Source organism: Vicia villosa, linkage group LG7 (assembly GCF_029867415.1).
Source record: "Vicia villosa cultivar HV-30 ecotype Madison, WI linkage group LG7, Vvil1.0, whole genome shotgun sequence".
Classification (NCBI taxonomy): Eukaryota; Viridiplantae; Streptophyta; class Magnoliopsida; order Fabales; family Fabaceae; genus Vicia; species Vicia villosa.
This window is the reverse complement of record NC_081186.1, coordinates 98,633,536-98,658,688: the sequence shown is the minus strand read 5'-3', so window position 1 is coordinate 98,658,688 and position 25,153 is coordinate 98,633,536. Positions and strand designations below refer to the sequence as shown.

General features: G+C 30.7%; 6 protein-coding genes and 1 non-coding gene across 8 annotated transcripts; 3 read left to right on the top strand and 4 right to left on the bottom strand.

Annotated features, from left to right (window-relative positions):
* The first annotated feature begins 2,108 nt into the window (after positions 1-2,108).
* Positions 2,109-6,109, top strand: LOC131617969 (protein PIN-LIKES 3-like). The gene is made up of 11 exons (XM_058889240.1): positions 2,109-2,217; positions 2,336-2,488; positions 3,796-3,875; positions 3,961-4,085; positions 4,332-4,453; positions 4,734-4,943; positions 5,044-5,136; positions 5,225-5,325; positions 5,410-5,462; positions 5,544-5,729; positions 5,811-6,109. The coding sequence occupies exons 2-11, from the start codon at positions 2,351-2,353 to the stop codon at positions 5,933-5,935; spliced, it is 1,233 nt and encodes a 410-aa protein (XP_058745223.1). The 5' UTR covers positions 2,109-2,217; positions 2,336-2,350; the 3' UTR covers positions 5,936-6,109.
* Positions 6,110-6,807: 698 nt separating this feature from the next.
* Positions 6,808-11,845, bottom strand: LOC131616086 (protein PIN-LIKES 3-like). The gene is made up of 10 exons (XM_058887320.1): positions 11,629-11,845; positions 11,349-11,428; positions 9,024-9,148; positions 8,683-8,804; positions 8,271-8,501; positions 8,046-8,141; positions 7,821-7,921; positions 7,624-7,676; positions 7,262-7,447; positions 6,808-7,093 (listed from the first exon to the last, which is right to left on the bottom strand). Exons 1-10 carry the CDS (start codon positions 11,761-11,763, stop codon positions 6,969-6,971), a joined length of 1,254 nt encoding a protein of 417 aa, XP_058743303.1. The 5' UTR covers positions 11,764-11,845; the 3' UTR covers positions 6,808-6,968.
* Positions 11,846-12,069: 224 nt separating this feature from the next.
* On the top strand, positions 12,070-12,140 carry TRNAG-GCC (transfer RNA glycine (anticodon GCC)). Its single transcript has one exon. It is a non-coding gene; the product is annotated as a tRNA-Gly (tRNA).
* Positions 12,098-13,421, top strand: LOC131616088 (uncharacterized). The gene is made up of 4 exons (XM_058887321.1): positions 12,098-12,439; positions 12,655-12,772; positions 12,855-12,915; positions 12,992-13,421. The coding sequence occupies exons 1-4, from the start codon at positions 12,406-12,408 to the stop codon at positions 13,280-13,282; spliced, it is 504 nt and encodes a 167-aa protein (XP_058743304.1). The 5' UTR covers positions 12,098-12,405; the 3' UTR covers positions 13,283-13,421.
* An 81-nt stretch (positions 13,422-13,502) lies between these two features.
* On the bottom strand, positions 13,503-15,837 carry LOC131616085 (uncharacterized). Of its 2 annotated transcripts, none has more exons than XM_058887319.1 (7): positions 15,613-15,837; positions 15,117-15,491; positions 14,683-14,996; positions 14,536-14,595; positions 14,192-14,434; positions 14,020-14,102; positions 13,503-13,927 (listed from the first exon to the last, which is right to left on the bottom strand). In XM_058887319.1, exons 2-7 carry the CDS (start codon positions 15,461-15,463, stop codon positions 13,691-13,693), a joined length of 1,284 nt encoding a protein of 427 aa, XP_058743302.1. In that variant the 5' UTR covers positions 15,464-15,491; positions 15,613-15,837; the 3' UTR covers positions 13,503-13,690. The 2 variants fall into 2 exon arrangements, with proteins under 2 accessions (XP_058743302.1, XP_058743301.1); XM_058887318.1 differs by having other exon boundaries at positions 15,117-15,488.
* A 1,901-nt stretch (positions 15,838-17,738) lies between these two features.
* Positions 17,739-20,750, bottom strand: LOC131617968 (peptidyl-prolyl cis-trans isomerase FKBP20-2, chloroplastic). The gene is made up of 7 exons (XM_058889239.1): positions 20,626-20,750; positions 19,659-19,734; positions 19,360-19,574; positions 19,123-19,232; positions 18,352-18,460; positions 18,171-18,247; positions 17,739-17,993 (listed from the first exon to the last, which is right to left on the bottom strand). Exons 1-7 carry the CDS (start codon positions 20,681-20,683, stop codon positions 17,874-17,876), a joined length of 765 nt encoding a protein of 254 aa, XP_058745222.1. The 5' UTR covers positions 20,684-20,750; the 3' UTR covers positions 17,739-17,873.
* A 2,108-nt stretch (positions 20,751-22,858) lies between these two features.
* Positions 22,859-24,577, bottom strand: LOC131617967 (hydroquinone glucosyltransferase-like). The gene has a single exon (XM_058889238.1). It carries the CDS (start codon positions 24,511-24,513, stop codon positions 23,110-23,112), a length of 1,404 nt encoding a protein of 467 aa, XP_058745221.1. The 5' UTR covers positions 24,514-24,577; the 3' UTR covers positions 22,859-23,109.
* Between the last annotated feature and the right edge of the window lie 576 nt (positions 24,578-25,153).

The following is a 25,153-nucleotide window of genomic DNA, read 5'->3' as shown; positions in this document are numbered from 1 at the left end:
TGACAAAGTCTCCGAAGACAACTAATAAAAATAACAATGTAAATAAATAAATAAATAAATCACATACTCATTGATGCTTAAATTCTCTGACATGATACCCAACAAGAACAAAATAGATGAAAAATATTTTGTGTCGAAATTCTAAATATAAAAAATGTGACATCATATATTTAATTAGTGCGTTAAACACAATGGACTCTAGTGGTGAGAAACATGCACAATGCATTGTCATAAGAACATGTTAATTTTGAGAATGGTTTAATAAGAATTTTATCAGAAGTAGAATAATTTGAGTGGTGATAATAGTAGTGGAAGACAAGAATATAAAGAATTAGAATGGTGAGGTAAAAAGTGAAAGAAAATAATATGAAAGAGAAAGTGGAGCACCTTTGATGAGCTGTGTACATCCAAAAATTTACTATTTATGTTATAGCATAAATAAAATAATATAGTTTTCATTTCTAGTGTGTATTCTATTTGAATTTGTTCTCCTACATTTGGAATCCAATTCACAAAAATAGATTAATTTTTGTAATGTAAGTATTGACACTTTAATGTGCATTCCAACGGTTGTAATTATTACTAGGGTTAAATAGAATAAAAATTGTAAATATTATTATGAGATTAATTAGTATCCACTAAATATTTTACACACTGTATGAGAGTAATATTTTATATGTGATTAAAAAAAATTAAATATTTAAAAAATTTAATTGCTATAATTTACTGACAGTATAAAATTTAATTTTTTAATAGTATATTGTCATTATGTAGAAATAGTATATTTAAATTTTTTTTATTAAAATATTTCTATTAATAATTAATTAGAAATAATAATAATAAAATATTAAAAAGTGAAAAGTGAAAAAATAAAAAGTAGAAAGTTAGTTGAAAAGTGAAAAGTATTTTTGTGATTTCCACAACAACAAATTTTTTTATATTATAGATTTATAGTAGTTTCTAATATTTATAATCAATGTAATTATAACTGATAGTTTTTTAACTAATTTATTTTATGAATAAATAATACAAAGTCATAATCTGATCGTACCTGATCAGAAGGATCGTCAAGGCCTGCTCGGATGCTGGATCTTCAAGGAGTGAAAGGGGGGTGTACCTGCAAGGTACTCCGATGCCAAAGTGAGAAGACGAGCAAAGGAGTGCAAGTACAAGCTAAAGGTTAGAAAGAGGGTATTTATAGCCCCCAGCGCTGAGCCATGATCTCGTTACTGGGTTGGACTCCCAAGTCTAACTATGAGACTGCCAGATTTCCTGGACGGAAATATCGGAGGTGCGTGAGTGTCCTCTGTCCTGGTTAACTGCTCCGAAGTTTAAGGGAGACGCGGTCTTTTAGGGACCACGTGGATCCCGCATTATTCAGGGGTCGGATATGAAGGAGCCCTACGAGGAGCAGGGTCCTCGGCTAGGGGATGCTCGTGGGGAGCACCTGTCCCGGGCGCCAGGCAGCTCGCGGGGAGCATTGTGCCGAGCAAAGTATGGACGAGCAATCTTTGCCCTTCGGGGACTATGGAACAGTTTGGGCTCCCAAGAATAAGTGGGCCGAAACTAGATTGGGCCGAATCTTAGCCCAGTCCAGAACAAATAATACAAAGTCATAATCAAATATAATAATAATATTAATAATAATTTTAATTTTAATTTTAAAAAGTGAACGAATCTCCGTATAAAGTAAAGTAGTAAATTATCTATTCGGCACACAGTTTTTGTTTTTAACTCTAATAAAATTAAATATATATATTTTAATAAGAGATAAAATTATTCTTTTTAAATTAATCATTTTTTATTGAAAAATTAAAAATATACATACTCATATGTATAATAATTTATAATAGTTTCTAATATTTATAATCAATGTAATTATAACCGGTAGTTTTTTTACTAATTTATTTTATGAATAAATAATAAAGTAATTTATAATAAGTTATTATTAAATAATTTATAATAAATAATAATATTTCTAAAAAAATAAACCATCCTCGGTATAAAGTAAATAAAAACTATCTATTCAGCACATATTATATTATGTGTATGGTTTAATAAAAGTAATAGAATTGGTAGGCAATTTGATATCATCATGTAGTTTTCAAATATATATAAACAACTCTCCATATTCCAAACCTATATTCTCTTTTCATCTCTCTCACTATACTTACTACAAACAACAACTAGTCCCTTCAAAAACAAAGCATCATTCAGGTAATCAACATTGTTTATCTTTCTCTTTTAATTTATTAATACTATGTTTCTTTGAAGAAAAAAAAGATAATAATGATGTTTATTTATTTAATTGAAGAAAAGTTGTTTGATGTAACAGGGTGGTAGTAATAAAATGGAATTTTGGAAGCTTTTTGTTGTTGCATTAATGCCAATTGTTAAGGTTTTGTTGATTACTGTTCTTGGTATTTTTCTTGCACTTGATCGTTTTCATATACTCACTACCGAAACTTCAAGGAAAAACTTGAATACTGTAAGTTCTTTTCATTGCTTTTTTTTTAATTATTATTTTATATTCCAATTACTCTGTTATGTTGGGGTCTATTAAAAGTATCAAAGACATTCAAAATTTCATATGGTATTCAATATGTTTAATTCAACTCATAAATGCATGATATTGTTAGTTCAATAAATCTCTCGTTTCATCAGTCTTATAAATGAATCAGTTGGGTCATATTGATTTTCATAGGTCAACTGTAATTCTAATTTTGAAATCGAATAGGAGATTTTGGACGTGAGCTTAAATAAACCGACAATAAATGATATTTGTTATTATAGACATTATTCTCAAATCGAATATGAGATCATGTGTGTAGCCTTAATTCAATTAACAAATGCATGACATCGTTAGTTTAGACATATTGTTCTTAGATAGAAAATGACTTTATTCAATTGACAAATTCATTATATTGTTAGTTTAGACCTATTAATTTGGGTATGTTTGTGTTTTGGTACTAATTTTATTATGACTTGGTAACAAAAGAACTCTTGTAATGAATTGACTATGTTGGTTGAGGCATTAATGACATTTAATGTTGTTGTGATGAATCATTTGTTTTTGTAATGACTTCTAACCTTTTTGAAACTTACTTTCACATGTTTCCTCACTTCCACTTCATAAAGCATGATTTAGTGTAATTTAAGTCATCATCAATTTTGTTTTTTCTTAATTCACCACTGATGTCATTTTTTTTTTCTTATACACACAACATAAGGGACTTCTTTTGGCCCATAGTTTACAAAGATGAATCGAAAAAACTATTTAGAAATTAAAGAAGTCAATTATTAAGGATTAAAATATAGTTAAAATAATATAATTTTTTAAAAGAAATATTATGATTCTTTTATTAAACTTCTTTAAAATAAATTTAAATCTAAATACTTTTTTAAATTTTGATATCTAAATTAAGAAAAGTCCATTGAGTAATTTTTTATTTAAGTTTTTTTTTTGTAAAAAAATCTTTAAAAGTATTTTTTAACAAAAAATGTATTATTTTAAAAAAAAATATAAACAAACAAGCCAATTAATTCAAAATTAAAAAAAAAATCATTTTTTGAACAAATTTAAAACTACAGCACAATCACAATTGTTGCAGTACAGCAACACACACTCGTTAACACATATCCATTTTCTCTTTTTAGGGCCTTAAAAGTTTAAGATTTTGAAATAGTTAAATTACTCATATATTATTTCTTTATATAATAGAACATAAAAAAATATGAAAAAAATATTTATATGATAAATAATTACATAATTCTTTTTTTATTATTATGATATAGATTGTATTTTTTGTCTTCTCCCCTGCTCTTGTTTGTGGCAGCTTAGCTGAAACAATAACTTCAAAGAGCTTGCTTACGCTGTAAGTTTCTATTTTTAAAATTACAATAAAAGAAAAATCTATATTATTGAATTAGAATATATGTCTAATTTATTGAATTATATAGGTGGTTTATGCCATTGAATGTTCTTCTCACATTTATAATTGGAGTTGTTCTTGGACTGGTACTTGTTAAATTGATTCGAGTTCCTCATCATCTTCATGGTCTCGTCTTAGGGTGTTGCGCTGCAGGTAACTACGATCACTTATATGTGTGGAGAGATGGTCTAGATTTTAATTTATGAAAACTTTAAAATATTAATCTTAAATTTGAACGGTTTGGTTACAATCACTTGTTGACTACTTGCAATATGAATTTTTAATTACTATATATATATATATATATATATATATATATATATATATATATATATATATATATATATATATATATATATATATTCCAATCTAATTATTAAATTGGTTTGATATATGTAGGAAATCTTGGAAATTTGCCTTTGATTATTGTTCCAGCTGTTTGTAAACAAAAAGGAAACCCTTTTGGAGATGCGGATATTTGTCATAAAAATGCACTTGGTTATGCTTCTCTATCAATGGCGGTATGATACTAATTTGAAACTTTTGAAATTTAAGTATAATTTATTTAGGATTTACCTACATGCAATGCAATGCGTATAAACCTATATTTTATATGAATTATGGATCTTTTACACGCAATTGTAAAGATAAAGTCTCTGAATTGAATAGGATCTCGTTAAATTGACAAAATATCTTAAGAGGTTTTATACTTCTGCATTTAATATTGGATTTAGACCTAAGAGAACAAACTCTTATTCTGAGTCTATTGATAATTATATTGAACTCTTATTTGTTTATCAGATAGGATCCATTTACATTTGGACAATTGTGTACAACATTGTGCGTGTATATTCAAGCAAAATTTCGAATGAAGTTAAAGTCGACGATTCCATGATTACTCCAAATTCTCCATTAGAAACTAATCAAGAAATTATTTCAAAAGATAAATCACATACAAATCATGTGAAGCAACTTGAAATTGAATGCACAACTTCTATTGAAAGAGTAAAGGTACATTTACATCATTTATCAACTCTTTAATTTTTCTCTGTTTTCTCTTACTCAAAAGATAGAAGTTATGTATGATCTAATATTTTCAAGAATTTTTTAGGTACCAAAAAATGAAAAGATTAAGAAACACTTAAAAGTATTAGTAGAAAAGATTAACCTCAAAGCACTATTTGCACCATCAACAATTGGAGCAGTAAGGATTATTGTTTTTCTTTATTTTATTTTTGTTTTTTTATTTATTTTTCATTCATCTCATTATTTTTTAAAATTCTTATAAACAGATTGTTGGTCTAATAATTGGCATAGTTCCTATATTTCGAAAACTCTTGATTGTAAACAATGCTCCTCTTGCTGTTATTCAAGACTCTATAGTCATGGTAGGGTAAGTATCCTAAAATTGATATTAAATATTTTCACTTTTTAATATATCATAATAAAATTATAGTTAGTTTTTTTTTAATATTAGGGATGCAGGTATTCCTGCAATGACCTTGTTGGTTGGAGCAAATCTTATAAAAGGTAAATAAATAAATCAAAAAAATTGACAAAATTTAGTAAATTATTTTTTTTATAAAAATAAATGTGATGAATTTTTTTCAGGTTTAACAGGATTAGGAAAGCAATTTCCAATTATTGTTGGAATTATTGTGGTTAGATTTATAGCATTACCAGGAATTGGTATTGGAATTGTTAAAGGTGCTATTCATTTTGGATTGATCCATCCTGATCCATTGTATCAATTTCTTTTGCTGCTTCAATTTGCACTTCCACCAGCAGTTTCCATGAGTAAGTTATATAAGAAACTTACTAATATTTTTTTAATGAAATATTACATTTATATGAGTTTATTTTACTATAATGTTGCAGGTACAATTACTCAATTATTTGGAGTTAGTGAAGGTGAATGCTCGGTTATCATGTTGGCAACTTATTCTTGTGCTGCATTTTCACTTACACTTTGGAGCACTTTTTTTATGTGGCTAGTACTATAATTATTTTATATTGTACCAATCATACTCCACTTTTTGGTGTAATTAGATTAGATTTGATAGTCATTAGACTCGTAAGAGTTAGACTATAAAATCTTATATGAAATGATTGACTTACAAGTTTAATGACTATTTAAACAAGTATCCAATCATATTTTAATATATTTTACTTTGTTATATCAATTTCTAAAACTTTTTTATACTAGATGATAAGTAAATTTGATATGTAAAATAGTTTATAATATTATTGTATATTCTATAAACTCTTGCGATACTGCGTTTCACCATGATCTTTTAGTTGTCTGTGAGAATTGTCCGAGTTGGTATCATCAGAGATTCAGAGGCATCATTAAAATTTAGAGTGGTCAAACTTTATGTTTTGTTACAAAATTGAATGGCTTTTTTAGTGCAACCGTTAAGATCGACAAATATAAAATTAAAATGTTTAATGAAAATTTGATTTTTTTTTTCTATTAGAGAATGCATATGAAAGATCTGTTTATATCACAAAGTCGGAAAAAATAAAAACACGTCGATATGAACTAGGATTGAGAAGAATTGGATCTTAAAGCACGAGTTGTTATTATCTTATGCCTTGAGAGGGATATTGTTTTCTTGGTTAATGAAGAAGCAACGATAGCTAACGGGTGGCCAAAGTTACGGAGTAATGTCATGGCGAAAACTCTAACAAATTTGATCTACTTAAAATTCAAATTGTACACATGTAAGATGAAGGAAAGGAGAAAGGTGTAATGTTCAAATCAATAAGTTGAATTTGTTATTTTATGAGTGACCTCGAACAATGAAAATATTTTTTATGAATTTTGCATTTAAGTACAAGGATAATACTAGACATATCCTATAGTTATTGTAAAAAAAGAAGGAAAAAAAATAGTCATTTAATTATAGTTGATAGTCTATATTATTGATCTTAAGATAAACAATCCTTAATATTTCAAATTAACATCCCACACTTCTATGTTGATAAATTCATTATAAAACTTCTACTTTAGTGTTAGTTTAGATCTTATATAGTTTACAACACAAGCCACATGAAGATTGTGCACCAAAGTGTAAGCAAAATTGGAGCTAATGAATAAGTTGCAAACATAATAAGTGAGCATTCCCTTTGACCAACTCCAAGCAATTGAGTCATTGTACCTAACACATTGATAAAGTTAAGTATCTTTCCAACATTCAATGTCAAAATAAAAATTTAATATGACAAATTGATAATATTATTAAGAGTGTATTTGGTTATGTAGTGGCAAATACAAATGATATTAATTATTTTAATTTTATAAAGTTGATTCTGAAAAAACAACTTACTCACGGATACTGCAGGAGGAACGGCGTAGTGAAGTAGTAAGACAAATTGATATAATGGATCAGAGCTTATCAAGTTGAAATGAATTGCACCTTTCACAATGCATATACCTATTGTTGGTAATACAACATATATGACTATAATAATACCAACGACAAGTGGAATCTTCTTTCCTAATCCCTTTAAACCTGAAATATATTATTTCATTAAACTAGTTAAATACAACGCATATCTATATCTATAATTAGTTACATGTAATGTAAAATTCAAATCAGACCCGTGCAATAGCACATGTATTCTACCAGTATAGAGAGAAATGAAAGACAAGGTTGAAAAATCATAATATTGGCAATTAATTAGTTACCCTTTAAAAGATTTGCACCAACTAACAAGATCATCGATGGAATGCACGCATCCCTGAAAACCAAGAAAATAGTAAAAGAAACAATTTTTTAAAAGACTTTTTTTTATACATTTTAAATATAATTGGGGTAATTATTCTATCATTTTAGTAGTAATTTCTACTATGGATCATATTTATAAATAGTAGAGGATTCTCACCCCAACATAATTGCAGAGGTTTGAACAAAACATAGAGGAGCACTTGCACCAACTAGTACTTTTCGAAATTGAGGAACTATACCAACTATTACTCCAAATATCTGCATTAATATTCTCAAATCAAGATAGATAATATTATCTCTCTTAAGTTTATGAGTAAACTAATTGATTGATGAGAATGATTAGAAAAATACTAAAAAAGATAAAAGAATTATGGACATATACCGCTCCCCACAATGCAGGTGCAAATAGTTCTTTTAAATTGATCTTGTCGCTTAATAATATTGTTAGGGGCTTCATATTCTTCAAGTTTTCTTGTACCTATGAATCCATTGAAAGTATTAAATATCATATCTATTAAATAATTCAATTAAATATTAGTATATGAACGAATTTCACGTGCATTCAATTAAATTATCATTTTAAGAATATATAAGAAAATGTACCAACCTTTTCTTCTCCATCGATCACTTTGCATTCTATCTCAGGTTGGTCGATGTATCCATTAGATATTGATTTTTCCTCGATCGGTGTCAATGTTCTTATGGAGCATTTTGCAATATTTTCTAGATTTTTACCTTCTTTATTTATGTTGGAATCATTAAATTTGACAATATTGATCTTAGGTGAATATATGCGAAGAATGTTGTACACAATAGACCAAGCATAAATGTGTCCTACCTGCAAAACAAGAAACATTAAAAATATATTTTTTTATTATTTTAAATACTTTATAAATATAAATTGTATTATATATATATATATATATATATATATATATATATATATATATATATATATATATATATATATATATATATATATATTTAAATTTTAAATAATATGAGTTAGTGTGACATACTGCCATTGTTAGGGAAGTAAATGCTAATCCTTTCCGATAACAAGCATCCACATCTCCAAAAGGGTGACTTCTTCCTTTACAAATAGCTGGAACTATGATCAGAGGCAACGATCCAAGATTTCCTGCATACATCGATTGTTAAACGATTCCCAAATACATATTTCATATGAACGTGGGAGATGTCTCATATAGACCTAATTCAAAAGTGAATCGTATTTTAATTCTATTTTCAATTTTGATAAATTTTAAAAGTGGTTGATATCTTTTTCTAAAAATAAATATTTGTACATGTTACAAGAGATCATTAAAAGAAAACAATATGAATGTGTACATAAACCTGCCTGCAGCACAACACCCCATTACAAGGCCATGAAGATGACGAGGAACTCTAGTTATTTTAGCAAGAATCCATGCAAGAGCTGTCCCAATAATATATCTTAGAAGAATATTTAATGGCATGAACCACCTACATAATTCAGTAAACAAATAAGCACCTCTTACATGTGTGTGAATTAAGCATCTCTTCTAAATTTTAAAACTGTATCTTTTAAATTAAATTTAGTTGATCAATCCTCAAAATCTTATTTTTATGGCTTGGTTAGTCAATATTGATGATATACTCTCAACTATAAATTATATGACAAATATTACTCCTGCAAAAAAAATGTAATTGTAGCTAACTCATAGTAAATTGTATATTGTTTAGTACTTGTACTTTTGTACAATATTACTCTCATATTGAAGAAAGATTCATTCACTTTTCTATCAATAATGAGAAAGAACATAAAAAAAATGTGTTGGAGAGTCTAGGAATGGCGGGAGCAAAAATAAGACTAATATTGGGCCATATGACAGAAATACACCACATATCCATCTAAAATATTAGGACATTAGGTATATATGTCGCCTCACTTATAAATCCAACTTTTTTCACATTTTAACCCAATAATTTCTCTTATAAGTGTGACTCTCACACATCCTATAACATGATTTAACAAGGGATCCATCTCCCGCTACCGACCAAGCTAAACTAGGACTCTGATACTATTTAATAGGGAGTCTAGGGAATCCAATTTGACAACAATTCTCCAAGACCATAAGGAGGCTCATCATCTCCACCATTGTTAGGAAAATCTCCATAGAGAAAATAAAAGAACATAATCACCATACAAAGATGTAACTTAGAAATTCCAGAGTTAGAGAAAAAACTATAGTTGTTGTTAAATGACAATAAAATATAATATTGTATGAAAATTGTTACAACACATGGACTACCATCAACCATCCCACGACCTTAATACATTAAAAATATCTAAAGCAAATATCTAACTACATCTCACAACACTCTAATATAAGAGTATAATAAAGTCAAATAAAAAAGTCAAATACAAATTTAAAGTACTTCATCCTAAATCAATTTGAGACAAAAAACTATATTTCATATATACAGCTTTGACTTTCTTCTTTCTTTACAATACCAGACAATGTGTAACTTCTTCAACATGTATTGTTTCAACCAACACCAACAATCTCAACCTGAATTGAAAATAATACATTTGTCTCCATTGTCATTACTTGCCAACACGGTTCAAAAAATATCATACTCCACCATAAACAGTATAATAATTTGAAGTTACACCACTAATTTTTTTTCATGTTGTCTTCACCGACAATCGTAGTCAAAAGAATCATCATTGTTCATCATAAAGAGTATAATTACTTGAAGTTATACCATTCTAATATTTTCCGCATTATGTTCACTGACAATCATAGTTCAAAAAAATTATCATACTCAATCAGAAGAGTATACTTCACTTGAAGTTAAACCACTTCAATTATTTCCGCTTGTCGAAAATTAGGTCGAAAACTTATGATGCAATTTATATGTTGAAAGGAAGTTCTTCAACCACCCACATAATCTCACATAACAACTTGCATTGAAGACAATAAATGGTCGCGTACTAACACTTTGTGTAACCTTGATTGGATCAACACACCCTTCACTTGAATTTTTCAAAAGACAAAAATTATTCTTTAATCAACTTTCTCTAATCCAAACTTCACACCGAAACTTGTTATCAAATACTATAAATTTTTTCCATAGAGATTATCAAGAAAGTGAGGTGGAGTCACAACTGACACACTTAAGTCTTTTTTAGCCCGCAAGTTTCCAAAACATCACTTTGACAACATCACTCTTCTATTTTGATGTGGAAAATCAAATAAATTGCAACGAGACCAATGATTTAGAACCACATGTTGGGGAGCATTACATGTCTTTTCAAAATCTTAAGAATAGTTATATCGACCATCTCTCGTATAAACTCAAAACTCCACCCACTCATAGACGATGTGAAACTTAAATACTTAGCTTCTAATTGAACCCAACAATTTTTTTCATAAGTATGAGTTCTCATATCCTATAATAAAATTCAACTCCGATCCTCCTTGAAGACGAACCAAGACTTTAAAACCACTTGTTATGGAGTTTGGAAAAGTCAGGAGAAACAACTAATCACACACTTAATTCATTAGTTCTACGGACTACCTCTCTTATAAATCTAATATTTTACGGTTCATACTCGATATGAAACTAAACCACTCACAATTAAACCCAACAATATATATAAAACAGAAATTACATTAAATAATAAGCACAAACTTACAGCATTACCAAGCTCCTCAAAGTTATAGTTTTAGCAAGGCTGCTATAAAGAAGAGCTGGAGTGAAGACAAAATATACAATCTGTACAACAAAAATAAGTGTTGGAAATTATTAATAAAGAATATTATGTCTTAAGTTCATCAATAGAAAAAATGAATTACTAGCAAAAATTAGAAAGAAAACAATATATAAAAAAGTAGATATGTGAGAAATAATTAAAGATGAGAATCATATGAAAAATTGGAGATTTTAAAAAAAAAATACAAACTAATTAAACTTACAATATTGAGGTGCTTTTTAGTATTCTTTTTTAGTATGCCAACGTTATCAAGTGCAAGAACAGCCCCAATAACAGCAATGAACAAAGTGTTTAAAACTGGAGCTAAAGCAACTAAGAAAAGTTTCAAGAAATTCATAATATTGTAATACTCCTATTATGTGAAACAATCAAATATATTGAACAGGGTTTTAATATTTCTCTTTTGAAGTCAGGCAAGAAACAAATAAATATTATCATTATTTTTCAACAATCAAGTGGATTTTGTACAAAATGGCCTTAGAGAGGTGAAATTAGCCATTTTAGTTTTTATAAGTATTTTTCAAATTTAATAAATTAATTTTAATGATATTTTTCCATTACTTGAGAAAAACAGACTTATCTTTTGAGAGTAATCTAAAGCCAATTTTGGCAAACAAAATAAATAAAAAAATTAATCATCAAAGCACCAGTGGTCTAGTGGTAGAATAGTACCCTGCCACGGTACAGACCCGGGTTCGATTCCCGGCTGGTGCATTAATGTTTTTCAAATTTTCCAGTTCTTTTTGTTTCTCTCTAAAATATGAATCTTGAAGCCACATTTTCTTTCCAAGCCAAGAATCTAACATATGAAAAAGATAAGAAAACTTATATATATTACTTAAATCATGAACAAGAATACTTTACTTTCACCAAAGAAACAGATATACTCACTTCCTAGGCCCACTTTTTGTCTACAAATATATGCATTTCTCTTGTCATACTTGCTAGCTTTTGTAATCAAATCATTCACAAAAACATTATGGGGATGGTCATGAGTTACATGGGAGGAACAGGTACCATGTTCTTTGATTTTCTACCTTCAAGTTCTAAGTTTTGTTTTAGTTTGTCTGTCTATTATTCAACATGTTATTGTTAGACGCCAACATGATTTTTTTTATATTATTATTAGTGTTGGAATGTCTGTGTCAATATCGTATTCGGTGTCTTTATCTATGTGATACAGATATTATTAATGGTTTTGATTTGCAAATAATTTGTGATATCTTAGGTGAGGGAATAGCCTCCCAAACTTTAAGTCTTGTATCAGGAGCACTCTATGATCAATTTATTGAGAAAGATATCAAAAACTTTGATGCCTTCCACACTGCTACTCTTGATATCTTCAGGTAACCATCTCATTTCAATGGAAATTATAATCATTTAAATGTAAAACACTTTTCTGACTAGTTTTTTTTCTTTTCTTCATAGCATTGTCAACATGGCCTTGCCTGGTAAGCATTATGATGCACCATCAAACAAGGAAATTGAGGTCAATTAATTAACTATTTCATTTTTAAAATATTGTTGCACCTTCCCTTAACTAACATGTTAGAAAAAAAAAACAGGAATTTTTTAAACTATGGAATAAATCAGAGGAAGAACAAAAGAAAACAATTTTCACCGAATTCGTGATTAAGAATGTAAATATCAGCAAAGTAGACAATTCTATGATGATCACTGGAGTAGTTGCACCTCCAGCAGCTATGGTAGCCAAAAGATCAGGACAATCTTTGCCTCAGCTAAGTCTCATGAAATCCATACCTGATGTTGTCTTTGTCCCAACCGCTACCATTTTGGCTCTCATTGCGGTAAAAGTTACCAAAAGAATGACATTCAAGAAACTGAATCCTACTTAACTTTCAATCCTTATGTAATCGAATTACTAATCATGAATTGGTTGTAATTGTGCAATATTAAGCATGTTGTTTATACGGTTTCATTCAATCAAACCCGCGTCAAGAATGTTTCGTGTCATTCTTGTCACCTTAGACTAATGTGACCAAAAAGTTACTTTACTCAAACTTTATATAGAAAAATACTAATCCAGATTACTTCCAATACAGCAAATAAAACGACTATTAAATCGAACAAATCAATATAAATAGTACTTCTGCATAGTCATAACACTTCATAACCAACACTTTTGTGCGAATTCTACATTTTAAAGAGACGAAAAAACTTGATAGACAAACATTTGCAGAACTCCTCAGAAGCCGTTTCCATTTCCAACATGTTTGCGGAACAATGCTCGAATCAGATTCACTTTAACGAGACATCCTTGACCTCTTCTTTCTACCCGATATATTCTCGCGCTTCCTTTTGTTCCTTGGGATATTCGATTTCAATGTAGAACATGATTTCAAAGTCGAATGCACATTGACATTGTGCACAGTATTCTCTTTAATCGATTCAAGTTGATTTATCATTTCATTTCCAATAATTTCTAATTCAAGTTGATTTATCTTGGCTAACTCATGATACATTGTAAGATCTTCATCGATCTGCATATAAGAACAGGCCAACATTATTAGTTCAAACTTTAACCGAATCATTGCATCAATCAACTCAAAACTATCAGAAACACAAAGCTTACATAGTCCAATAGACCAAGCGGTTCAGGCCTATCAGTGTCTTCGATAGGGGGAACAATCTTGCCATCGCCTGATGATGCAGTTCCTAGCATAAAATAAATCTCCAATTAGAAACTCGGTGTGAAGTTGAGATTAGAAATGAGTTAAACTAAATGGAAAATGTAATCTTGTTACCAGCGAAAGCATCGGGCTTGATATTAGTATGATTAAATCCATCAGATGGTTGATTTACAGAACAAAACCTTTCTGAATTTTCACTAATCACCTTTTCATGTCTAGATTTCAAACTTTGAAGTTGAGACTCCATAGCTATCATCTTTTGAATCATATCATTCCAGGACTTATCATTATCATAATTACCTACACAAGACCATACATCTTCCAACTCGAACTTTAACATATTTCCACAATCACCACCTGATATCATTCAAACAAAACGTCGAATAAGAAATCACGAACTCTCACTTAAACAAATGACTCAAAACATGAAACAGCATCATATATATACTGCTACTAACCTATGGCAGCTTCATGACAATCTTCCAAACGATCATCATCGACATTACGGTTAGCTTTCTCTGGAAAATGACAAAAGCGCGAGTTAGAACATTATAAACAAAACCAGAACAGAAAAAAACAAGAATTAAATACAAGAAATGGCAAACCATTGTATGCGAATAAAGGATGGTTTGACATATATGATGCAAAATCGCAATTCTTTTCAACTCTTTCTCGTTTTTTCCTCGTCATAACTTTATTCCTATGCATCCGAGTCGAAATAGGTACTGATTTGATTTCACAGCCATCTAATCTTAAATGTGCATAATCAAATTGCTTTTCATGATCGAGTTCCGCAAGCTCTTTTTCATATTTCCGCGCTTGAGACTGAAGTTTTCTCAGTTTCAATTCAGTCCACTTGCAGCGCGACATAACAGGACTAATGAACTTTCTCCAATGAGCTGTTGTCTTCCTTTTACTTCTAAATGGTTAAATCAACAGAAAAAAAAATCATAAACATATAAACTATTTAATTCAAAATCAAACAATAAAACTTTGTCGAATCTCTATGACACAGATCATTCCTCAGAGTGAAATGTACCTTTGTCGGAGTGGTTCATCTTCATCCCAATCATCACACATCGATGACGACGCCATATCAGCATACATTCGCGATTCGACTTCTGGATCACCAAAGGAATCATGAGCAGCATTCTCTAAATCTGTATCACCAAAGGAGCCAGAACTCTCGGCGCCACCATCAAATTGATCCGGCACTATCAAAGGTTTGCCGGAGTTATCACACGTCATGATATCAACATACTCATCCTCATTCGGATTGCGCCGATCAATTGGTATCGGTTCTTCGATCGCGCCAGTTTCCGAAGGTTCAAGAATAGGCGCATTCATATTCTTGAACACGCCATTTATCTCCAAATCCCAGCTCATTTTCGCAAATTACGCAAAACCTTCACTGCTAAGAAATCATTCAAAAACAACATTATCAATACGTTTATCAAAACTATAGCGATAAACAGATTTCTACAAATTAAAATCAAGAAATCTAAAAAAAGAAAGAATTAATTAAAACTACTGACACTGAAACGGTTCGAAATTTAGGCTTTGTTGTTGATATAGGTCTTGTTGAAGAAACACGTTGAATTGATGAAAAAAATTGAAGAAAGAGTATAGAAAAAATGAAAGTTTTGTAAATAAAAAGAGAATTGAAACAGAAAGATATATAGAAATAAGGATCTGAGAGTGAGAAGAGAGAGTTCTAACGGAAACTTGGCGAAGAAGGAACAAGAAACCCCAAGATTTTAGCATCTACTGTAACATTTATTTAGAGAAATTTGTTTTGGGGGTATTTTAGTAATTTAGATTTACATTTGATATGTGGAATGTGTCTCTTTGGATTCCACGTATTTTTTTATTTTTTTTTAATGTGTGTGAAAGTGTTAAATATAATATTTGTTTTTTTTGTTACGGTGAGAGTGATTATTGTGTCTTTGTCAAACAAATAATAAATATTTGATATTTGAAATTTAATATTACAAGAAAAATATTAAGATTTAATATTAACTCTTTGAAAAAAACGAAAACAAAAAAACTTACTAAATCAGCAAAAATTATGAGATTTTGAGGATCAAAATAAATATAAAAAATATTTATTTATACACTTTTCTGCATATTTGTACTCGAAATCAGAAATTTTTGTTAAATGTGACTGATTGTTAAATAAATGCACACTAAATGCTTATAAGTTATGTTTACAATTTTTGTGTTTGATTAGTTGATAGAGAGTTTTGCTATAACTTTAACAAATCTAATGAAATATGGAATTGATTTATTTGAATTAGTTGGTTTGATTAGTTTATAGAGTTTTGCTATAATTTTAACAAATCTAATGAAATATGAGATTGATTTATTTGAATTTATTGGTTATAAGACCGATATCAAATTTTTCTAAAAAAGAAATAAACAATTTTGAGTGTAAAAGTGTAAAAAAGTGAGTTTAAAATAAGGGAAATGATAACGAGTGTTCTAGAGATATTGGTTAAGAGTTTAAAAAGGTAAATAATACTTGTATTTATTATTTTAAAAATGAAAATAGCTGATTTTTTTTAAGAAAGGGTTAATAGTAATTCACCCCTGTAATGTAAAACCTGCATTTGACAACGGTGGGGGTAAACCAAAACACGCTCATATTACATGGATAAACTACTATTAACCCTTTAAAAAATAACAAAGTTTATTTTATTGAAATTATTACTTGTATTCAATATATTGGTAATTGAAATAAATAATTTATTTAAGGAATATTTTCTTTATATAGAATATTTAAAGACTACCCTTCGGATCCTTAAAATAAAAGAAATGAATTGTAAGTTAAAATAAGAATAAAAATGAAATTAAATCTAAATATTAATTGATATGATTTGTTGATTATAATTTTAATAATAATTGTTAGAAAATAGTATGATAATCATGGATATCTTCAAGAATCGTGTTTGTTCACTTTCCGAACAAAGTATTTCGACCCTATTCTTGTCGGGTTCACGAAATCTTTGCGGGGATAATTCTTGAAGAACAATCTGTTTCTGACAATAGAGAGCAGATCAGAATGTAGAGAGGAAGTATGTGATTTCGTGTACCAAGTCGAGACCAAAAGACTCCTTATATAGGAGATCAATAATAGAAACGAACAGACACACCTTTTCGGAAAAACAGTTATGTCTGTTGGAAACGGGTGCAACTATTCAAACGAATTGTTATGTCCGTTGGGAAATGGTGCAACTATTCAAACGAAAATTTTGCTCGGAGCGCTGCCCCGCACCCCGCCCGCTGACTTGGCAGCGGGACCCCAGCCAGGGGCGCTGCCCCTTGGACCCCGGCAGGGCGCTGCCCCGCACCCCGCCAGGGGCTCCGCCCCTTGGAACCCCGTTTCTATTATTCGTATTCAATTGCACGTTTGGCTCTACGAGCGTGCACTCCGCACTACCCTAACTCGTTTCAAGCTTAACGCATAATTGTATCGGCCTACAGTAAATCACATTATTACCAAAATACATTGATGATACTAAAATCACCAGCAATAATCGGCTCCAAAAAAATTTTAATAATAATATTAACTTAGTAAGGAATAATAGGAATCTGGAATTATCAAAAAGAAATACCAAAACTTATTGTTGGTGAACCATCTAATGGAATGAAGATAAGAGGATTCAACTGAAAATTTCATAATACATATCCAAAACAATAAAGAATACTTGACAATAGCTACAAAGCAATATCATAATTTACTTCCTAACTAATATTTGTGGTGTCTGTAATGTATACATCACATGAGAGATTTATCTCAATTGCATACAACATCAGAATAAAATCCTATTGTTCTTCTCTCACAGTTTTGTATGCTTAATAATTCAACATCAAATACTTCAAATTGTTTTGAGCTGAAAAATGTTGAAGGCCCTACCTGCACAATACAAAACATCAATCCCCATCACCAGCTACTCATGAATCATGATAGATGTTTTCTTATGAAAATGTATTCATGTTTCTTTACGAAGCTCACCGCACTTACGTATTATCAAACATGGAAAGAGTAAAAGGTACATTCGGGAATGGAGATGAAAGAAAATAAGGGATGTACCGGGGGTCCGAGATCAGGGGGAATAATGATTCTTCTCTTTCCACCAGCTTTCATGTCACTAATTCCTTCCTCAAATCCTACATTAGAAAATGTGGAATAAGATAAAAGCACGCAAATGATGCATGCTTTTTGTCGTACAATCTGCACAAGGGAACGATAATACTAAATCTACTTTTTTTACCTGGAACCAGTGCCTTGTTACCCATGCGGATTTTGGCAGGAGAACCTTGTAAATAAGTGCTGTCAATACGGCGGCCGGATTCGTTATAGCCAACATAATGAAATGTGACCTGCAAGGCATGAATTGTATGCTAAAGTCAAGTTTTAAAGGATAGTGTGTATAAATAGAGGCTAAAAGTTGCATGCATTCGTGATGTGCTAAAAATGATATTTTTGAGAGCGCTTCAAAGCTATAATATTGACCACTTCCAATTAATCAGATTACAAGACGTGCAAACACGAAACTTCTATACATTGACAAGGAGTTTCTATGAAAAAAATAGATGCCAAAGCAACCAAGAGGAAAAGCCTTTCCGGACTTTCTTTAAGAGTTCTACATTGGATGAGATAAGGTCTGAATATGTTTGAGTCAAGACAGTTCTCAGTTCTCACCTTATAGGACGGATTTGTAAGGGAACTCAACCCAAACTCTAAGATGGTACCGAAGTCTATTGAAAATTCATACCTACAATCAGGTCACCGCTACCAAACCTAAATATAAGTTTGTATACGTGGAGACAGTTCTTCTTATATACTAGTTTTGTTAGGGTTAAGTAAGAACCAACCCGAATTTTAAGAACATAAATGTAGCAATCTAACACCTTGCTCTAAATTTTAGTTCTCATTCTGGTGCTCACACTACCTAATATTTGTGCGAACTTATTCTCCCAACCAATTAAAATAAAATTGCGAAGAAAGAAATAGTCGATTGGAAAGAAAATAAAAGAAAAACCTGCTGACCATCCTTTGGACAATCACCTGTACCAACTTCAAAATCCCGGTATATTAGCCCCGAACCACGTTTTATATAGTCATCTGGTGCTATCACTTTAACTTCAAAACCTGAAAATTGTATGAATAAACCAGAACACCATATCTGCATTAGGCCCCTAACCTTTCAACACTAAATTTCAAATGAAAAGCTCAACTGTGACATAACCATGTATGAAAAAACATTGATCATCATTACCTTCTCTAATGAAATTTGGGAAGTCATCTGGTGCATTGTTCTGTTTTTGTATATTCCTATTTTGTTGTAAAACACGTTTTTCATTATATGGATTCATATTTTTCGTCTTGGCATCAGAAGATAAAGTTGGAAAAACAACAGCTGTGACCAAAGCAGAAAGCATAAGTTTCCTTCTTAATACTTTCTCAGACTGTAATATGGAACCATCCTGCACTCTATCCATTCAAACAAATATGCAGCTCAGGAGGATACTTCAAAATGAAATGATAGTCCATTCAAGAAAAGAATGCTACTCTTACATGTAATCCTTTTGGTTTTTATTAGTGCATCCATGATTTGATTCTCCTTGTCCTTGTACAGCACAAAGGAATTTCACTGCCAAAAAACGAAATATTTTGTTAGAATAGCAAACTCAGTTCTAAAGTAAGCAGATAAATAAACACACCAAAACACAATAGTTGAACACGAAGTTCAACCATTTGTGCCTACTCTTGTAGTTTACTACTACCTCTGGTTCTATTTAAATTTATTGAATAATTAATGTATCTGGTCTATATAATGAATCGGATACATAGATTATTCAATGCAGTAAACTTTCTTTTATAAATGGGATGATAGGATCAGAGGGAGTATCATACAATGAATAAGGGTTATAGAGTACAAAACTTTGTTCAAATAGTATGACGCAGTTTACAAGTTTATCCCTAAATTGTAGTGCAGGGAACTTCGTCTCGCCTACCCCCAACTTTCCTAGTGGTATCCTAACAAACAAAAGGGCAAAACCCTAGAGATAGACGCTATCGTTCGCCATTTATCAGCGAACATGAATCATACTCAAAATGCTTATAATTCTGAGTTAAAAGTGTCTTGCAGAAACTTCAAATCTCTAATTTGTTGGAACATTTTCAAACCATTAACATTAGAGCTACAATGCAAGCTTCAAGTAATTCAAAGACCTAGCTTATATATCTTGAATTTTACTTTCAACCAGCAGAATTTGAAGACTCTAACAAGTAACAACATCATAAAATCAACTATAATTTTGTTTTGGGAAAAGGGGTGTTGGAAATTCAACATCAAAATTCAAATATAGAATCACATCCAAATCTCAAAGACCCATCAACAAAAATTGAAACTTTGAAATATAAAACAAAGACAAAAGCAATAAAATTCACAACAAAGATATCAAAGTTTCTAGATTTTTGTATATATTGAAAGACAGACAGAATAATAAAGAGTGTGAGAGAAAGATAGAGAGAGAGTTACATGGAAGAGATTGCATGAGTGAGGAAGAGGATGATGGTGAAGATAAGAGCAGTAGCATAATCGTGTTGCTCTTATGATATCATCAATGTGTTTTGGATTAAATAAAACTCCTTTTCTTTGGTAAGAAAATACGTTATACATATTTTAAGAGAAAAAAATGTTACTAAATTACAATGTTTTTCTTAAAATATTTTGGGATAGAAAATAACATTTGATAATGTTTAACTTTCTTTATGGTAAATTTGGTAATGTTTAGTAGTTATTAAATTGTTTCTTTTATTTTCTAAAAGAATTTAATAATTTGAGATAATTTTTCAAAAAACTAAATCTTTTTTACAAAAGGATATTTTATGGTGATAAAGAAAATGATATATATATATATATATATATATATATATATATATATATATATATATATATATATATATATATATATTTCATGATGTTGAATGATTCATTTCATATCGCTAAATATTAAAGTTATTGAATTTATTTTGAAATTTCTTTATTCTAATAACCGCATGATCTTGCACGTTGTTACGCGCAATTAATTTTTAAATAATTAAATTAAAATTGATTATTCATTAATTTAATTTTAAAATGAAAAAGAATTGCAAGTAAATAAATAATCAAAAGTAACATCATAAATATTCATGAATAAATTCTATATACATGATAATTGTTTTTTTTTTTCTTTTGAATTAACATCAAGTTTGAACCAATTGTCTCTTGATTAGAATTTATTGGAATCACAAAACTTGTCTCATTCTTATGTCTATTTCATTTTACAGGGGTATTCAATGTTCATTAAAGTAAATAGAATTTTTTAGTCGTTATCACCACCGAGAAAGAGAAAAACATTGTGATGACCATAATCTCTTAATATTGTTGATTCTAGGTGATTGCGATTAATAGGAGAGATATAATAATCAGGGGATGTTCTTATTATAGAGGAAGACGAAGTTTCGACTTCAGAATCGCACACTAGGTCAACCGTATTATCACTCATCATGTTCAGAAAATAAAAAATGGTGAAGATAAAAGTTTGAGTTTAAGATGGTACTTGGATATGTGAGATTGGTGAAGCATGAATAAAGGAAGAAAAAAATTGAACAAAACACTTAAGATCACTTCCGATAATATTCTCGGGGAAAAGGAAATGGATACATTTTATGGGAAAGTAATTGTAAATTTGAAAGCTATGATTACGAAAACTTTCAAACATTCAATTCATCCTATTCATAAATAGCAACAACTGGAGAATTCAAACCAACTAGAGAAAGAAGTGTCAAGATCAACGACTAGGCTTCCCCTCGTGGATACACTCTAACTCGAGTGCATTGTAAACTGTGTCATGCCCTAGCTAGTCACATAATCACACGTGTCAAAAGAAGACTATAAAATGTTTCAATGATGGGAATGGGTTTAATGTGTTTGTTTCTCATTAGTTTCTCAAATGATTCGAGGTGTTTCAGTTCTGTTTCACATCGGACAATGTCTTTGAGGCCAACCAACATCACTTAAGTCTTTCTGTGGCTTCTTCGATGCTCGACAAAGTCTTGGGGGCAATTGTTCTGAACCGGCCAAAGGTCCAAAAAACTAAGACTCAATTCATCTCAAATTCATTCAACTTGACTCAACGTATAAAATCTTTTCACACGCAAAGAACTGATCTCCACTTTTTACTGCACGCATTTTAAATCTTGAACTGACTTAAACGTTAGAGTGTTAATCATGCAGGTCCACCCTACCTCATCATGAAGGAGATCAGCACCGCCGTTCAAGATCTTTAATTTTCTAACTGCATTTATTTTTGGTTTTGAACGGAACAATATATGTGTGTGCGCCAAATAATTACCCAATTGTTTCATATGTGAGGAGAAACATAGTTTGGATTGAGCGAAAATATTAATATGTTTGATGGGCCTTCGAAATATCAATCTGGTGCAATAGCTAGTGCATTAGCAGGTATGTATTATTGAGCACGAAGACGAGACATATCTAGAAACCGAGAACCACAACTTAGAGATGACAATCGCGACTCATACTGAGAACTCTCACCTCCATGCGCCTGCCTTGTCTTAATTTGTGTATGTTATGTCAATGATGACTTTCCTTTTCCTCTGCACATAGATGCATGCTAGAACAATCTTTCGAGCCTTAATTCTTCTTGTTTATCCATCATTTCTCAACAATTTCAAAAAATGCATAATTGGTTAAGAATTTGAAAATTGTGTATAAAACTATGTTAACCAGCTCATATTACAAGTGTTATAAATTGACATGAAAAATGAGAAACAAATTAGAAACATGCAAAGGGAGTAAGTACCTCATTAATAAGTACCTTAAAACAAGTAAGTGCCTCATTAGTAAATACCATAGATAAACATGTAAATCGAGAAGTAAAAAAGAAACTATTACATTGTTCAACACCTAACAATGATAGCATTAATAACAGTTTCTGCAGGCCATTCAACATGTATCTCAATGCCATTTCAATGCTAGACTAGAGAGTGCTTTCCTAGAAGAACCATGCTCACTTAGCACACTAGCAGCAGCATCACTCAATTCTTTCATTCTCATGCCAATTTCCAAACTCTCATCACCTTCCATGATTCTCTTTATAGCCTTTTCAACTTCCTCTCTTTTCACTATCCCACTTCCATCATCAACCTTTGCCCTCACACCAACTTTAAGCACATCAGTAACCAATTTAGCATTCATCTTCTGTTCTGCAAACAATGGCCATGCAATCATAGGCACACCATTAACCACACTCTCCAAACTTGAACTCCAACCACAATGACTCAAAAAACCACCAACCGAACCATGACCAAGAATCTCAACTTGTGGTGCCCATGATGCAACCACTAGTCCATTCTCTTTCGTTCTTTCCAAGAAACCATCTGGTAAATACTCTAATGGATCATCCTTTTGTCCACTAAAATAAGCAGAACTAGAATGTTTACTTGGAGCTCTCACAACCCACAAGAATTTGTGTCCACTCAATTCTAAGCCAAAAGCTAACTCATTGAGCTGTTCATGAGAAAGTGTTCCACCACTTCCAAAAGAGACAAAAACAACAGAACTTGGTGGTTGATTCTCCAACCACCTTAAACATACTGACATGTTTGCTTCACTGTTTGACTCATTTCTAATAATAGGTCCAATAGGATAAACACAAGGTTTCTTACTCTCACTCTCTTGAAGAGCCTTTATAATTTCTGGTTCCAAATCTGTGAAAGTATTCATTATAACACCATCAAACAATGAGAGTTTTTGACACATATCAAGAAATGATGTGTATGTATCACTCGATCTTTCGCAGAGAACCGGGTCGGGAAGATCTTTGACATGGAAAGGAAATGAAACACCAGGAACATTAACAGTTTCATAACTAGACTCTAAGAACTGAGATGAAGCAGCTTCATCGAGTTTCGGAAGAGTAAGCAAGAAAGAGAATAAAACAGCTCCTGAGGAAAAGAAAAGGTAAGAAGAAAGGTTGAATTGCTTAGCAACTTCATGTGCATCAGTTGAAAACATGCTTAAGACTAAAGCAACAAGGTTAGTTTTGGATATGAGTGATTTTACAGCTTCTTGTAGAAATGAAATAGAGTGTTTCACTATGAGTTTCATTTGTGTTGCAGGTTCATGATTCTGTGGAAGGTCTTCAATATTGACTTGTGGAAGAACAGTGAAGTTCATGTTTGGTGGAAGAGTGTTCAAGATGGATTCCATGGAAGGAGTGAGAGGACCAAGAGATGGAATGAGGAATGTGACAGTGAATTCATTGTGTTGTTGGAGTAATAGTTTAGCAAACTCAACAAGTGGAATCAAATGGCTTAGTCCTGGTGAAGGAACCATAGCAATGCATGTCTTTTTCTCCATGATGTTTGATTGAATTTGAGATAGATGATGAAAGATGAGATATATTTTGTTAATTACTAATGTGCTTTTATACAAGAATGTTTGAAAGCGTAGAAAACAGAATTGAGTTGTTCTATAATTTACTATTATTTTGAAGGTTTTGTGAGAAGTGATGTAAGCTCTTGCGTATATGATGGTTTTATATGGTATAGAAAACACTATAATTCTTGATCATTTGGACTAATCTATTGTAAAGTTAAAAGTTATAGTGTGATATTGATGTTTATTGCCATAGGTTCATTTAATCTATAGATTGACTACCAAATACTTCAATTTAATTATTATTGAAAAAAATTTCATGGACACTAATTGAGAGACAAAAAGCCATCTTCAAGAAATCTAGGAAGAAAGATTGCAAATCATTATACTACATTTAATATAATGCTTTTGTGTGAAAACTTAGTATAGGTGGAGCTTGCCCTTAGAAGTAAGGGAAGCTCCAAATAAGAAGATGTTTGTGCGTAGCTTTGGGGATTTGGAAATAGTGTAATATACACTTTGTTCTAAGAGGAATGTCTTGCTTATTCCTCTGGTGTGGGAGCCCTTTTCTATAACTTATTTTGGCCTTCAGAACGTCATTAAAGAGGTGTCTTTTAACCTT

Excerpts from the sequence above, each read along its gene's own strand:
- LOC131616085 (XM_058887319.1), bottom strand. The coding sequence starts at position 15,463 with ATGAGCTGGGATTTGGAGATAAATGGCGTGTTCAAGAATATGAATGCG. Across the intron at positions 14,997-15,116 it reads GATGAACCACTCCGACAAAG|AAGTAAAAGGAAGACAACAG; the intron begins GTACATTTCACT and ends TTAACCATTTAG. Across the intron at positions 14,103-14,191 it reads CAAGCCCGATGCTTTCGCTG|GAACTGCATCATCAGGCGAT; the intron begins GTAACAAGATTA and ends ATTTTATGCTAG.
- LOC131616088 (XM_058887321.1), top strand. The coding sequence starts at position 12,406 with ATGGGGATGGTCATGAGTTACATGGGAGGAACAG. Across the intron at positions 12,440-12,654 it reads GAGTTACATGGGAGGAACAG|GTGAGGGAATAGCCTCCCAA; the intron begins GTACCATGTTCT and ends GTGATATCTTAG. Across the intron at positions 12,916-12,991 it reads CATCAAACAAGGAAATTGAG|GAATTTTTTAAACTATGGAA; the intron begins GTCAATTAATTA and ends AAAAAAAAACAG.
- LOC131617967 (XM_058889238.1), bottom strand. The coding sequence starts at position 24,513 with ATGGAGAAAAAGACATGCATTGCTATGGTTCCTTCACCAGGACTAAGC.
- LOC131617968 (XM_058889239.1), bottom strand. The coding sequence starts at position 20,683 with ATGCTACTGCTCTTATCTTCACCATCATCCTCTTCCTCACTCATGCAA. Across the intron at positions 18,461-19,122 it reads GTCCAAAGGATGGTCAGCAG|GTCACATTTCATTATGTTGG; the intron begins GTTTTTCTTTTA and ends CATGCCTTGCAG. Across the intron at positions 17,994-18,170 it reads CCCCTGATCTCGGACCCCCG|GTAGGGCCTTCAACATTTTT; the intron begins GTACATCCCTTA and ends TGTATTGTGCAG.
- LOC131616086 (XM_058887320.1), bottom strand. The coding sequence starts at position 11,763 with ATGAATTTCTTGAAACTTTTCTTAGTTGCTTTAGCTCCAGTTTTAAAC. Across the intron at positions 8,142-8,270 it reads TGATCGATGGAGAAGAAAAG|GTACAAGAAAACTTGAAGAA; the intron begins GTTGGTACATTT and ends ATGGATTCATAG. Across the intron at positions 7,922-8,045 it reads CACCTGCATTGTGGGGAGCG|ATATTTGGAGTAATAGTTGG; the intron begins GTATATGTCCAT and ends ATATTAATGCAG.
- LOC131617969 (XM_058889240.1), top strand. The coding sequence starts at position 2,351 with ATGGAATTTTGGAAGCTTTTTGTTGTTGCATTAATGCCAATTGTTAAG. Across the intron at positions 4,944-5,043 it reads CTTCTATTGAAAGAGTAAAG|GTACCAAAAAATGAAAAGAT; the intron begins GTACATTTACAT and ends AGAATTTTTTAG. Across the intron at positions 5,730-5,810 it reads TCCACCAGCAGTTTCCATGA|GTACAATTACTCAATTATTT; the intron begins GTAAGTTATATA and ends ATAATGTTGCAG.